Here is a 16570-nt window from a genome sequence, read left to right on the forward strand (position 1 = left end):
ACTCAGAGGCCGAGATGTTCAATGAAACAATAGGGGTGGTGTCTGAACTGAAAATTAGACTGAATGTCTATGGACGAGCACAATCTTTTAAAATCTTTTAGAACGCCACCTACATTTCAGATCGGCATTTTGTGATGGAAGGTGATAGAGGGAAATATAATTCTAGTACTTGCTGCCATATAGTGGAATAAAATAAGACATTTGCAAGGGAGAAGAGGTCAACTGAACCAGAATAACGTGCTTACAAAGTTAGGATTTTTTTTTTATTCTATTCATCAGAAGATTGTAAACATATACAATATTATTTATGAATAATTGGAGTCTTTTTTTATTTGTGCGTCTGAAAAATGGAACCCTCCCCCACATATTAGTCCATATTATGTGTAATCCAAATTCAAATTGAGTGTGAAAAATTGCAGGCGGCAGTCCAGAAATGTTGAAGTTAAGTGGAGCAAAAACATATAGCACCAGTGTAGTCCAAGTTTTAGTGAATCAAAAACATACAGCGTTACCATTGTAGACCGATACTTGTGAATCAGTCAGTGTAATTATTATACAGGGCTACTTTAAGATCGACAAGTCAGACAACCCATCAACTTGTTGATTTTGAACATATGTTGTTTTGCACATCCCTAGTGGTAATGATGTAAAGATGGCTAAACAAACATTTATGCCAAAAATTAGACGAAGAAACTTTATCAACCACCCAACTTCAACAAATCAGTCCAAAACCAATCTGTCAAAATCAACACATGAGTACACACAAGTAAATTAGTCACATGAACTGTTCCTTGTGTACACTACTTGAGATCCAGTTCATCAGTCTCCTGGACAGTTATCATCAATGGCTTGTGCTCTGTGTAACCTTTGACCACTGAGAACTTAAAAAGATCCTTTTTGATCCAGTGCAAAGGAAGTGTTTCAATGCAATTAGTCACATTTTTCCAGGTGAGTGTGGGAAGGCTTAACAGCTTGTATTACGTATATCCTCTTTGGTAATTCTGAGACCTTCTCAATCTTTCAAGGGAAACACACAGATCTTCACTCCCTGCCAACCTTGGTAACTCAAAGCGTGAGAAAGATATCTTTTCTTGATCTGTATGTCTAATAATGAGTGTGTGCATCTCATAGCCGTCTACTAAGTGTGTGTGGGATTGCACAAACTGACATGCTGGTGTGTGATTTATGTGCATTTAGCATAACGTAATGAATTATTACAGCAATTCCTTTCATACTAGCTGTACAAACATGCCCTCATTTCAAACTTCAAGCCACAATTTCTTGTGTATGTGCGTTTCTTTCTGTTTGAGGGTTAAGTTCATTGACATACTGTATATTGGCAACGGAATATTCTAAATAAATCGACACGTCGCTGTGGATGTACTGTTGAATGTTTTCCAATTATTATTTGAAATGTTTAGGATAGCAACCAATGTCTCCAAGGTAAACAAACAAAGAGCAAGTGTCAGCTGTGTAGTGCTAAAATAAGCAAATCCACTCTGATTTCCACAGCAGGGATACATTTCTTCCACTAAAATGTTGGCAGCATGACAAAAATAATTCCCAAAGAAATAATATCAGTGTTAAGTTTTAGGATTTAAGGATTCAGAAACAAGTTCAGGAAACACTATTTTGAGATATAAAAGTAATGCCTTTAAATTTGAACTTGTATCTAGTTTTTTGCTGGTGGTTGGTTATCTGTCTATCCTTCCACCCATCCATCTATCCATATGTTTATTCAACTATATATATATAGTATCAAAGATATAGTATATTTGATGCATCACTGTGCAGTTGCTATGATACGGTGGGATATGTCTATTATGCCCATGCTAAATTGTATAATCTGTTTCTCAGAAACTTGTTGATGCATAGTTGACTGCTACCATAGTGACCAACCTCCCATCGCAGGTGCAGGATCATGGCGATCAACCCTGACAAGCGGAGCCAATCAGTCGGTGCTTTAAACTTGCCTTAGTGTACACAAACACAGAAAGACACACTGATTCACACAGCAGCTGACAAAAAAGTGGTATTTCTAGTGCTACTGTACTACTCAGAGAGGAGAAGAGACACAGCTATTGCTTGTCAGTGGCAGGAGGTACACTCAAAAAATTATTTTAGCCTATTTAAGATTGATGCATTTCAATTGCATAACAAAATTACATCAAATTTAATTGTCTTAATAAAACTTAAAATGTTTATTTTGTAAATAAATAATGCAAGACGAGACATCAATATTTTTTGCACTAATGAGAACAGAAGAGAAGAGAAGTGGAACAGAAGCGAAGAGCAGAGAAGAGAAGATGAGAGAAAGAAGAGAAAAGGAAAGAAGAGAAGACAAGAAAAAGAGAAGTGGAAGAGAAGAGAAGATGAGAGAAAGAAGAGAAGAGGAAAAAAGAATAAGACCAGAGAAAGGAGAAGTGGAAGAGATGAGAGAAAGAAGAGAAGAATAAGACAAGAGAAGTGGAAGAGAAGAGAAAAGAAGAGAACATGAGAGAAGATGAGAGAAAGAGAGAAGAGGAAAGAAGAAGAATACAAGATTAAAGAGAAGTGGAAGAGATGAGAGAGAGAAGAGAAGAGAAGAGAAGAGAAGAGAAGAGAAGAGAAGAGAAGAGAAGAGAAGAGAAGAGAAGAGAAGAGAAGAGAAGGACACAAGTAATCCTTGTTTTAGCTCTTATTTAAGGTCAAATCCTCTGAAATCCCTTGTGAGGACAGCATAGCTTTTTATCTCAGATTCAACCCAGATAGTTATTAGCTACATATCAATGTAGAGATTTGAGTCGCAGCCAAGAAGTTGTTATAAACCATGAGCATGTGAACATCTCTCTCAAGACCACTATATCTCTGTATATAGATATCCATCGTTCTCTTACAAAATCTCACTCTCTCTCTCTCTTTCTTTGAGACCTTCTGAATCAAACTGACCTTTGGATTTGAACAAACCCCTTACCCTATTTATTAAACTTTGTTATGTAAACTCATCCTGTACCATTTATGCTACAGATATGAATGATACCTCAAACCATGTGGCTCATTGAAGAGATGAGTGCTAATACTTTTCTAAGCAATCTGACTTGTGATTTTTGCCAAGTGTATGATAAAATGTTATGTTCAGTGTAGGTAACAATTCAGCGGAATGAACAAAGAAAAGGAATGGGGCCCTCTGTGGGGTAAATTCCGGTGAGCCATGACCTGTGATAAGTACAGGTCCTGATGTGTCGTGACGTCTCCGTGTCGTTTTCTCATGTGCGGCTTTATTCATGGCAAATCAACCGTTTTAGCTGAAGTGACTTTCACCGTGGATGCATCAGCCTGCCGGGCTTTTATCCATCCGACACAGCTGGAGGGCTCAAAGTGTGGTGTAAAGTGTTAAACACTTTGCATGAGGCACACCATGAAAGTTTGTGGGGAATTATTGAAAACTTGCCTGTTTTAACCTGTCATTATAAAATAAATACAGTTTGGATTTGTGATGATTATTGGAGGATACTGCAAATCTAAATGATGGCTTTGAAGGCTGTTGTCAAGTGCAGTGTGCCAGTCGCTGGAAACCTTTTGGCATGTAAAGTTGCTGAAGAGTTTATTTCCAGTTCTAATAAACCACACCTGAACCAGCTGCTCGAGGTCTTCTAGTTTGCCTGAAAATGGCATTCATACAGAAGAAAATCCCAAGTGTGATCTCTTTAATATTTAAATTGATTCAATTGACAGCAATTAAACAGCGAGCAAATGAAGACTTGCTTTAGTCTCCTGCATCTCAGATTTTTCTCCTAAAAAAGAAAAGACCCCAATAACCTGTCATGTGTTTCCCCTGGAGCTTCAGAGGAGATCTCAACAATGTCACAAACTGTGTCTGCAATAAACGTTCTGATATTTCACTATGAACTCACACATTTCTCATCAAATTCTTCCAAGACCATATTGTGTGCTATCCACATTCATTTAGCTTTTCGTGACAGTTGTCTCACTTGTGTACATTTTAATATTGTCCTAAAGACTTTAGGAGAAACCTCTGAAGTTACTCATTTGAAATGAATATCTCTTTAACCCTCAGAGACCCAGTCATAAAGACTGATGATACATTTTCCTCTTTGAACATGTTTTTAGGAAGCCATTGATTATAAAACTCTTTCTCTTTGCATATATTTATGTATATATATTTCAATATGTATACTGAATGTAGGCTATAATATAGTGACGCGAAGTCGACATTAAGCATATTAGTAATCGGCCTCAACATCGATATATCGGCAATCGGCCAAAATGTCTGTATCGCAGCCTGCATCACTTCTAAGTCTCTTTAGCTATTTGAAAAAGCAAACTCTATAAAGCAGGTGCACTCACTAAGCAGGTGTGTTACAGATGTTGAAAAAAACACTGCAGAATTGTAGGTTTTCAGGTGCAGGATTAAGCAGCTTTGATTTTAGGCAGTTTTATGATTTTGTTTTTTCTTTCCAAACTGAAATCCTTTGAACTCGTGCCAGTGGTGAGCTCGCTCTGTGAGATGCGCGTAATGCGCAGTGTGTGTGTACTTAACTAAAGAGTTTAATCCCGGCACATTCACCCGTGCCAATAATCATTTTAACTAAAAAAAAAAGCACCCATCAAATCCTACATAGCCTAATCAAATATATCCGCTTTTATCTCCTGGGCAACGTCATTCTCGAAAACAACCCGTTTTTATTGAATAAACCTATTACCAACTGAAAATAAAACAATTATCTTTCATCTTTTCATGCATTGATTAATTCATGCAATAACAATCATACATGCAATAAATCATTAAAGAGATTTAACAAGAGCATGTTCAGCCCCCTGATCTTAATATCCAAACATGCCTTTTATTAAATGCACACAAACACAAACTTTCACTATTACTTACCTTGTTATGAGATGAAACACGACTGGATATCATGAGTAAACACGCCACTATCCTCCACATCTTGCCGGTATCTCACTATAGCTGCTCTGTGAGTGAAACTGTGATGTGCGCTGATTCAACTACACATCCATCATCATCATCATCATCATCATCATCATCATCATCTCTCTCTCTCTCTCTCTCTCTCTCTCAACGCCTCCACCTACTGGACTCGCAAATCCATTCCTGCAACGCTGGAAAATAACAAAGACAAATGTCCCTAATACTTTTAGCACAACTGTATTCTAATTAGCCTACTAAAATTATTCTAGGCTTAAATATATTTTGATTTTGCATAATTTAACTATACGACTATATACGCCAATTTATTATATCCCATATGCCTACTGTAGCTTATCCTTTTCATTTGTATTCCTTTGAATATATTTTTATACTATTTAAAATATTATTTATTATCCTTAATTCTTGTTCTTAATTGGTTTTAAAATGTATTTTTTTTTACGTGTCTTGTATTTTATTTTTTTATTTTTATGTAAAGTACTTTGAATTTCCATTGTGTATGTAATGTGCTATATAAATAAACTTGCCTTGCCTAGTGTAAAATTAAAAATGCTGCTATATATCAAATAATTTTATAAGGGTCTTATATACTTAGGCTTAATATATGTTATAAAAGAAATATTTATCATTTAGTTTTCATATTTAGATTATAGGCGTAATTAAGATTTCAAACATAGCTTAGTTTGAGAGACACTATGGAGGATTCAGTGTGTTTTAAAGGAATATTCCAGAAAATACAAGTTAAGCATTTGTAGTATGTTGTCGATTACCAGTGGCGGAGATAGGGGGTGACCAGGGGTGGCCGTGGCCACTATGGACGAAAGCATGGCCACCCCATTGGCCACCCCACTCTCAATTGCTGTTTTAGTCATTTTTTTTTTTTGGTCGTTTGTTTTGGCACAATGTAGTTCTTTAGGGTGGAAAACATCTCTGTGCAAATGTACACACTTAACATGTGCACTCACCAAGGTCACCGCACCTCTCCGTCCCGGGTGTCATTGTATCACACACATACACTCACACACAAACACACACACACACACACACACACACACACACACACACACACACACACACACACACACACACACACACACACACACACACACACACACACAGCCCAACAATATAAAAATCCTGCCCAATCATTTCTGTGCCACCACACACTAATTTCTTGCCCCTGCCTGGCCACCCCTTTGAAAAACTCCTGGCTCCGCCCCTGTCGATTACCACACAAACATTCACTAATTGAAAAGTATAGCCACAAGACATAAACAATATGTGCATTGACGTGATTTTAGTTAGGCTACTAATCTCTGTTGTGTTTCACAAAAACATTTGTCTTAAGATGGTTATTTATATCTGCTATTTTAGTGTGTAAATAGGAAATATACATTTCAGACTCCAAAACATTCCTTTTGCAACAGCATGGTTCTCACAAACCCCCCCACTGCACATTGGGTCAGTCTGGGATTACACGAAAAGTCAGAAGTAATTGAGACAGCCTAAATAAATAAAATAATTGTGGCAAATTCTCCAAGAAGTTTGGAACATCCTATCTGTCAACAACCAAGAAAAACTGTGTCCAGATGTAAGTAGGATAATTGGTGTTGTTTTGAAGGCAAAAGTGTTCACACCAAATATTGATTTAGCTTTTTTATGTTTACTGGACTTTGTATGAAATTAATTGATTAATGAAAACTATTTATGTCATTATTTTTTTTTAAAGAAATCCTATTAAAAAAAGTAAATCGTGAAATGTTTCTGTCAATAAATTATAAATATGTAAATAAATAAATCATATGTGTCAATAATACATGAAAATCCAATAAAAAATACATTTTTATTGAATTATTTTTTGGCACATTTATTGGTTTTACACACACGCACGCACGCACGCACGCAAACGCACGCACACGCACGCACACACTTAGCTTTAGTTAAATATTTATTTAATTAATGTATTACTTTATTAATGTATTGTTTCATATTTATTACTTATGATATTATAATTATTTATTTATTGCACACTGAGTCCTCCATAAGAAACAACACTTCGTAAGCACGATGAAAATGCATCAGGTGTATTGATATTTATGACCGCAAGGTAGCAGCAGAAGGCCTTAAAGGACAATCTCTACTGCAGGATTGTAGCTACATGTATCTCTACCCAAACTTGTTGGACTTCAAGTCCCAGAAGGAGGGCGTGACTTCACGTGACCACAACAATGCGTTTTCACGCGGAGGGCTTGACATGAGCGCGCGGACGCTTCGAAGGGAAGAGTTGAGGGCTCGCAGAGGTCAGAGCGCAGAGTGCAGGCGGACCAGAGAGAGACACTCAAAACTCATCTACAGGAGGATGGAGGTGGAGAACCGACCCAACGGATTTGACTTCTCCAAACGGGGCAAGTTACTTACCAGCGGTGAGTTTTTGTTTCACATGCCCAGATAAAATGATAAGTGCTTTCATTCAAAAACAGTATACTGTTTTCACATGCATTAAGTGAGAATTTAGGTAACGTGTGTTTATTATTATTTTTTCATCTTTTTAAATTAACTTCTAAATGTCTTCTTAATGCAACTAGTGAAATGTAATCTGTAATTTAGTATGTTACGCCTGTTTGCCTCTTGCATGAAATGTTCATGTAGAGTATGAATGGTGCCATAGAGCTGGATGATGTTGGGGACAGTGAGGGCTTTTAAAGCGTTTGTGAGGAATGTTTTTATATGCACGTCCGCGAAGAATCGTAAAAGATGAACTTTTGAACTTGAGCTGGTCACTCTCGAGCGCCACAAAAACACGTCAATGACAACAAACAATGAGCTGTAACATTTATAATCAACTGTGTTTCTGTAAATTAAATCAATAGAGTCAATCTTCCATTTTTTCTTTTTTTATTTCAGCATGAAAAATGTAGTAAAATGAGTGGTATAATCACAGCACATCACAGTGTAATTTAGGGTTTCAAGGGAAGTGCTGGTGATGTTGCTTCATTAATGTTATATGCATCCCAATGTGAAGTTACAATAAAGAGTAGAGCGGGCTCATGTCCTGACACTCCGGACAGAGGTGGATCAGATGTACTGGTCATCAGGGAATGATTTAACATTTTGCTTATAATAGAAATGAATGATTGCTAATGGCTTATATGAGTCTAAATACAATTATTTACATAAAATAACAAGCATATTTGGTAATTGACATGGAGATTGTATTGGAAAGTTGTAAAGTATTATTATTATTATTTATTTGTTGTTTAAATGAGTCATTTTTACCTTCATTTTAAATTAAATATAAAGATGATGCACTAAAGAAGAATGGCTTTATGTTGCATTCTGATTGTCTTCTTGTTTGAATATATTGCATCAATAAGCTTATATAATTCAGTGTTTAAGCTTTACCTCTTAATCATTTTGGTTTGTTATTTCTGATTGTGGGTTGCCCAAAGTAAGAGACATTTCTGGAATCAAACAGTTTTTACTGTACTTTTAAGTCAGGGCCGTTATGGTTATACAGTGTAGTACACTGTGCATGACATATTCATATGTCATAGATTTGCTGATAAGCTCGTCAATTCAACAGTTACATTAAGTCTAACTGATCTTCATCGCTATAGTAACACTGCCTGCCACAGGATTTGTCACATACCAGAATACAACTGTAGTAAACAGCCTTGACCTTTCACTTCTGTATGACCTCTCTCCTCTCACTGACCTTACTGAGCGGAAAGAGAGAGATGCCAAAGTGTGTTTATGTGTGTGTTTTATATTTAGGGGCAGTTAACTGTTAATATTCTTACTAGATAATTATATTTTAGTGATTAAGAAAGACTTTAACCAAGTCTTAAATGTCAAGCTAAAAACCAGCAAAATCATCCAATTTTATAGGGGCACACTCATAAACACACTCTCAAATTCCTCCACACTAATTTCACTATCAGGTTTGTGTGTGTGTGTGTGTTTGATTTGAGATTTTGTCTTTAAGGTTATTTATCCCATCCCCCACTAATAAACAAACAAACACAAGTCATAAACATACTGATGATAAACTTCCTGTCCAACCCCCACCCACACACACACACACACACACACACACACAGGGATCGTAAACCCTCCCTTGCCCCTGGCCATTCAATGACCCCTTGTTTTGACCCTGTTGTTGTCATAGAAACCTTGACAGACATGTCAAACAGGTAGATTCCCCATAAATTACTTTTCTAAAATACTTTATAATATAGATATATTACAGGCTGTCTAGATAATGTAGATACTTTATAATAAAATTTGCAATATGTCAATTTATGTATAGGAAAACTTTTCCTGAGATGTTCTTTATACATTACATTATATATATTCTTTAAATTGTATTTTTTTTATCATTAATGGGCCCTTTGTTTGTTCACAGTTTTGACCCTTGCATCGATACCTTACAAAATGGAGTTAGCACTTCATCCTGTATTTAATTAAATGTCCAAAAAAAAGAGTGCTACCTCCTCCACATACATGGAGGCGAGTGGGGAAGCGATAACAACCAACTCAGTCACACAATATAAAAGGAAACAAAAAGAAATATAAGTGGAGCGCAGCTATCTCCTCACATCCTCCATCTTACACATCCGTCTCCCTACGCACTCTCAGTGCTCTCTCCCCATTCTTTTTTCCTTGGTACACAACATATATTTTCATGAAAGCCTAAACTTAACAATAATGTGTAATGGGGACCTGGGTAGCTCAGCTCGTGAGTTTGAATCCAAGGTGTGCTGAGTGACTCCAGCCAGGTCTCCTAAGCAACCAAATTGGCCCGGTTTCTAGGGAGGGTAGAGTCACATGGGGTAACCTTTTCGTGGTCTCTATAATGTGGTTCTCGCTCTCGGTTGGGTGCGTGGTGAGTTGGGCGTGGATGCCATTGAGCTTCCACACGCACTATGTCTCCGCACAAGCCACGTGATAAAATGTGTGGATTTACAGTCACAGATACGGAGGCAACTGAGATTTGTCCTCCGCCACCTGGATTGAAGAGAGTCACTATGTCACCATGAGGTCTTAGAGTGCATTGGGAATTAGGCATTCCAAATTGTGGAGAAAAGGGGAGGGAAAAAATCAATAATCTGTAAAAACTTATGTGATGTTGCCCTGCAAAATGGAAAATAAATGGATATTCAGGTTACATATAACTACTACATCTGTACGCCCCCCCCCCCCCCATCCCTCTGTCCTTCTATCAGCCAAGTGGAACACAAGACATCTGGCCAGCCTTCCTTTCTTGAAGGGTGGGGGTTGGGGTGCTGAAGTTGGTATGTGTGTGGCATATTTTCGTAAAGTACCAAGTTCCCAACAGTAGTGGGTGGAATCTAAATACAAAATTGTTAGTTATTGTAAATTAAGTTTTTAGTCAAAAGTAGTGTAATATATTACATTTTAAAGCCTTGAATGCAGTTCTTAACTCTCAGTTTGGTCAATTTTAAGTACAATACTTGGGTTGCATATTTCTAAAATAATGTTATTTTTGTAGAATACATTTAAGATATGAATAATGTAATATACACCCACTGAGCACTTTTTTAGGAACACCTGTATACATATGTATGCATGCGATTATCTAATCAGCCAATCGTGTGGCAGCAATGCAAAAAAATCGTGCAGACACGGATCAGGAAAAAATATGATCTCGGTGATTTTGACCATGGCAAATGGTTTGAGTATTGCAGTAACAGCTGATCTCCTGGGATTTTCACTCACAAAAGTCTCTAGAATTTACTCAGAAAGGTACCAAAAACAAAAAACATCCAATGATCGGTAGTTCTGTGGCCGGAAACACCTTGTTGATGAGAGAGGTCAACAGAGCATGGCCAGACTGGTTCGAGCTGACAGAAAGGCTACGGTAACTCATATAACTGCTCTGTACAATTGTAGTGTGCAGAATAGCATCTCAGAAAGTATAACAGTTCAACCTTGAGGCGGATGAGCTACAACAGCAGAAGACCATGTCAAGCACTTTATTAGAGTGCTCAGTGAGTGTATGTATGTCTGGTTGACTTTTTTGTGATAACCGAAGGACATGCGAGTCATGTAAGGGAACAAATTATGATGCTAAGTGCAGACCCAGCGTGCGACAATGAACGGGGGAAATATATCAATGTTCTTGAATTTGTTAAATGAAAAAACAAACTTTTCCCTGAAACGTTTTAGAAAGTAACTTAAAAGAAAAGTTATTTGTGATGTGATTACTTTTTAAATGAAGTAATCAGCATGGTAATCTGATTACAGTTTTTATAGAAGAAAGTAGTCATTTGTTTCAGATTACTTTTTTGGGGAACGTACTCAACACTGGTTTCCAGCCTAGTTGACAGCATTAATTGAAATAGAATTTCTATGGAAGCAAAAAAGGACATTAGAATTCAAATTTAATCCAAAATGAATCAGAAGCAAATCAAACCATATCAGAATTGAATCAAATAGAGAGCTTGTGAATCAGAATTAAATCACATCTGGAAATCTGTATCGAAAGCAAAAAAAAAAGGTTAACACAAGTCTGAAATTTAGAGTGCACATTTTCAGTTTTCAAATATTTTCATATTATTAAATTGTATAATATATAAACAGTGCTGGGCAGTAATGCATTACACATAATCTGGATTACGTAATACAATTACAAATATCAAGTATTTGTAATTTGATTAAATTTGATTAAATCTTGTAATCAGACTACTGTTACTTTTTTTATAGATTACTTGATTACATATTAACAAGGCAACAGCATTAAATTGCTAATAGTTTTTTGACAATTTTCATATCAATATCAATATCATCATATTCTTACCCTGATAATAGTCAATAGTCTCACAGATGTACATTTTGAGCATGTGCTCCTTTTACGTTACAACAATAAGATATGCCCCTCATCTAAGGAATAGGAGATGGACTATTAATAAGTAGTAAGGATTAAAAGTGTGTGAGAGTTTTAATCTGTTAGCTCTGATCTAGCAATGTCATTGCTGTTGATTTCAGATTCAGTACTGTTTGTTCATGTAACATTTCTATTGTTTTATCCACTTAAAATGAACTTGATGTCTCAGTGTTTTGAATGATAAACTTTGGCAACGTCATTGCTTGTAGATTAAATGTTTATTTCATTCATGTAATTTTTAATACACGAAATGTCATAAGGAACTCTTTTTGTGAGTTTTATTTTTGTTTGTAACAATGTAATAAATGTTCTTCCTCTTTGTACTTTTATGTTAAAATGATTATCTTACTCAAATGCATGTGACATAAAATAAAATAGGATTAGGTTGAAAGTAATCCAGAAGTAATCAGATTATATTACTCCAAAATATGTCATCTACGAGATTTCGTTACTGGTTGCATTTTTTTGTCATGTAATTTGTAATCAGTACCTGATTCTACATAATGTTTATTTACTTGTCAAGCAAAATGGGATAAGATATTAAGTATTTTTTTAAGATAAATCTATCAAAATTTTTAAACTTTAGACTTAAAACAAGAAAATAATTATTTTGCTTATCCCACTGGCAGATTATTTTTCTTGTTTTTAAGTCTAAAGTTCACTAAATTTGATTAGATTTATCTTACTTAAAATCTTATGCCAGTTTGCTTGTCAAGTAAATAAATCACATTTTAAGAATGATTAGATATTTTTACTGGAAAACAAGACAAAAATCCTTTTTTCCAGTGTATAACTGGCTAAATATACAAGTCTTTAGTCTAGACTTAAACTGAGTGAGTGTGTCTGCATCCCGAAAATTGTTAGGGTGACTATTCCATAGTTTAGGAGCCAAACAGGAAAATTATCTACCTCCTTTTGTGGATTTCGATATTCTAGGAACTGTTAACAAGCCAGAATTTGGTGATCGTAATGAATGTGATGGAATATAGGGTTTCAGAAGGTCACTTAAGTACTGCAGAGCTAGACCATTCAAAGATTTGTAGTTAATAGAATTGTAAAAAAGGTAGCCAACATAACAACGATAAAATGGGGCTAATATGATCATATTTCTTGGTTCTAGTTAGCACTCTGGCAGCTGCATTTTGAACCAATTGAAGTTTATTTGTTGAACTTGCTGGACATCCTCCCAGTAATGCATTACAATAATCTAGTCTTGAGGTCATGAACGCATTAATTCGTTTTTCAGCATCAGCGACAGAGATCATGTGTAGTAACTTAGCAATATTTCTGAGGTGGAAGAATGCTGTTCTACAAACATTGGAAATCAAATATTGGTATCAATACACCCAAGTTCTTCACTGTTGAAGATGATGTAACCGTACATCCATCAAGAATTTAGCAGCTTATTTTTAGAGGTTTCTGGTCCAATAATTTGTACCTCTGTTTTGTCGGAATTGAGTTGAAGGAAATGTCTGGCCATACAATCTTTGATTTCATTGATATACTCTGCTAATTTGGAGAATTGTGAATTTTTGTTGGGTTTAGAAGAAATTTAAATTTGGGTATCGTCGTCATAACAGTAGTAACTTGTTCCATGATCCCTGATAATATCTCCCAGGGGTAGCATGTATAAGGAGATAAGCTGAGGCCCTAAATCTGAATCCTGTGGCACTCCATACTAAACTTTTGTTTGATTTGACAATTCCTTGTTTTCACATACAAATGGTAGCGGCCTGATAAATAGGACCCAAACTATGCTAATACAAGTCCACTAATGCCAACATTATTCTCCAGCCTATTCAAGAGGATGTCGTGATCTATCTTGTCGAAGGCAGCACTAAGATCTAAAACCACTCGAAGAGAAATGCAGCCATGATCAAATGAAAAGAGCAAGTTATTTACTCTGATAAGTGCTGTCTCTGTACTGTGATTGGGCCTAAATCCTGACTGAAATTGTTCATATATACCATTTCTCTGTAGAAATGAACAGAGTTGGGAGGACATTACCCTTTGTAGTATTTTCAACATAAAAGGTAGATTTGAAATTGATCTGTAATTAGCCAGTTCTCCAGGATCCAGCTGTGACTTCTTAATAACTGGTTTGATAACTGCCATTTTAAAGTTTCTTGGGACATGTCCTAAGGATAGTGAGAAGTATTAAGAAGAGCATCTGAGATTAATGGGAATACCTCTTTTAAGAGCTTAGTTGGTATTGGATCTAACATACATATTGTGGCTTTTGATTTTTTACAAGTTTTATTAGCTCTTTGTGAACTATGAATGCAAAGAATTGAAGTTGCTCATGAGGATTTCATTTTGAGACTCTTTTCTGAGGTGCTGTGACAGTTGAGTGCATAGTTCAAATTTTATTTCTTATTATTTACATTTTATCAGTAAAGAAATTCATAAAGACGCCTCAAGACGTTCGGATTAACCAGGTTGTCTGCTTCCTGACCTGGGCCCCAGTTAGACAAATACTATCACTATTAAGACTATGAGCCAAATTACTAGAGAGGAGAGCGGCACTTTCCCTGGTGGGATGGAGTATGTCTCTCTTTAGCCAGTCAGGTCTGCCCCAATAACTCTTCCAATGTCTATAAATCCTATGCTATTCTCCGGACATCCAGCCATTCAGTGACAATAATCTACTATAAACCTGATGAGTAGGGAGAGAGCCAGAGCATATTACATTGTCTGACATAATTTTTGCAAGTTCACACACATCTTTAACATTATCTTTAGTGATCTCCAATTCACGAAGCCGGATATCGTTAGTGCCGACATGAATAATAATTTTAGAAAATCTACATTTGTAAACGTGATCAGATGTCAGATGCTCAAGCCCCGGAAATGCATTTAACAATGGTGGCTGGAGTCTCTATTTCCACATTCCTTACAATAGAATCACCAATTATTAAGGCTCTTTTAACATAATTTTCTGTGGGTGCATCACTGAGTGGGGAGAATTGATTGGAAACCCTAACAGGAATGGGAGAGTTGTGTCGCTTTGCTGAGCGAGTATACCGCTGAGATGTCAACCAAGCATACTGATGCAGTGGCTCTTCAGCCAGAACCAAAGTGTGTGTGTTGCTTGCTGTACTACCTGCATCTGAAACAGAATCTACCGGCTTCTCTTTCTCACTGACCTCCACTAGCATTCGGTTGCGTGTCTCTAACTCATTCATCTTCTCTGCCAGCGTGACTAATTCCTTACATTTATCACATGTGAGTAATGCAATGCAGGAAGAAATAACATGAGCAGATACCATGACTTACTGCAATTTTTTGTTGTTGTTATGGTTGTTCTTATGTGGTGAGGGTTTGAGATCGATGTGGTTCGATGTGGATCCTGATCAGCAGATGTTTGAGATTGATGCAATAATAAGTGTAAAATACAATTGAGAAAACTAATGCACAGTCTAGATGTGAGATGTAGACAAGCTGAAAAAGAAAAAAGATAAAAAATGGGTGCTCGTGGTAAAATACACAGTTGAAACAGTAGCGGAAAAAACAGAAGTACATGGTAAAAGGTCAAAGAATAAAACAATGAACGTATAATAATAAGAAAAAGCAATGATAAGCAGGCTAGCAAGCTGCAAACACTCGTGCAGCATGCCGGCAGCAACCGGAACAGGAAGTCAACCACCGGAACAGGAAGTTATATCTGATATTAGTTGTATTGAGACCAACATTAATCTGATTTAAATTGGGATCCTCACAGAATAGCGCTGAGATGAGTGACTGATGAGATATTGAGAGCACCTGGAGAGCATCCATGTTTGATTGACACGAGAGGGCTCATATTGAAGGGAGTGAATCTAAAAGCGCTCATGATCACTCTCTATCGCTCCACACAATGTCTGATTGTCACGACTCACGTTACATCACGTGTACTCAGATTTGTAATCGCATGTTTTGTAATCGCATGTTTATTTGTTTATTCTAGGCATGATCGGCTGATCGCCGATCATAGATTTAATTCCCAAGTTAGACTCAGTCCCCAATCACTTTCACCATTATAAATAATGACAGAATTTTCAATTTTGGATGAACAATACTTTTTACTTATTCAATGCTAGCTATAATTTGCATTTCTTAATGTAACAATAAATGACATCAAAATCACAGATTGGTCAACTATTATTGGTTCCTCAATGGACTATGTCAAGATCAACAAACGCTGACTGAATTGTATTATTATTATTTTTTTTTTTTTTTTTTTTGAGAGTTACAGTGGAATGGAATGAGAAAGTCTGTGTGTGTGTGTGTGTGTGTGTGTGTGTGTGTGTGTGTGTGAGCGTGTATTTATCACTTTGTGGGGACCAAATGTCCCCATAAGGATAGTAAAACCCGAAATGTTTGACCTTGTGGGGACATTTTGTCGGTCCCCATGAGGAAAACAGCTTATAAATCATACTAAATTATGTTTTTTGAAAATGTAAAAATGCAGAAAGTTTTCTGTGAGGGTTAGGTTTAGGGGTAGGGTTAGGTTTAGGGGATAGAATATAAAGTTTGTACAGTATAAAAACCATTATGTCTATGGAAAGTCCCCATAAAACATGGAAACACAACATGTGTGTGTGTGTGTGTGTGTGTGTGTGTGTGTGTGTGTGTGTGTGTGGCCACAGGGTGAATATTTGCCACTGTAGTTCAATACCAACGGTCTACCATCAATGATATTAGATTATCTTTGAGTAGGCTGTGGTTGGCGGAGTGCG

At 36.5% G+C, this 16570-nt stretch overlaps 2 protein-coding genes across 2 annotated transcripts in view; one reads left to right on the forward strand and one right to left on the reverse strand.

The window, feature by feature from the left end:
• Positions 1-5005, reverse strand: part of LOC127627626 (olfactomedin-like protein 2A) — a 28607-nt gene extending 23602 nt beyond the window's left edge. The window contains exon 1 of the mRNA XM_052104087.1: positions 4886-5005. Coding sequence (XP_051960047.1) covers positions 4886-4945 — 60 coding nt within the window. The 5' untranslated portion in view covers positions 4946-5005. The remainder of the gene's footprint in view (positions 1-4885) is intronic.
• Positions 5006-7260: 2255 nt separating this feature from the next.
• Positions 7261-16570, forward strand: part of nr6a1b (nuclear receptor subfamily 6, group A, member 1b) — a 39224-nt gene continuing 29914 nt past the window's right edge. Inside the window, exon 1 of the mRNA XM_052104099.1 lies at positions 7261-7368. Coding sequence (XP_051960059.1) covers positions 7305-7368 — 64 coding nt within the window. The 5' untranslated portion in view covers positions 7261-7304. The remainder of the gene's footprint in view (positions 7369-16570) is intronic.

The sequence above is a fragment of the Xyrauchen texanus genome, chromosome 34, assembly GCF_025860055.1.
Source record: "Xyrauchen texanus isolate HMW12.3.18 chromosome 34, RBS_HiC_50CHRs, whole genome shotgun sequence".
Classification (NCBI taxonomy): domain Eukaryota; kingdom Metazoa; phylum Chordata; class Actinopteri; order Cypriniformes; family Catostomidae; genus Xyrauchen; species Xyrauchen texanus.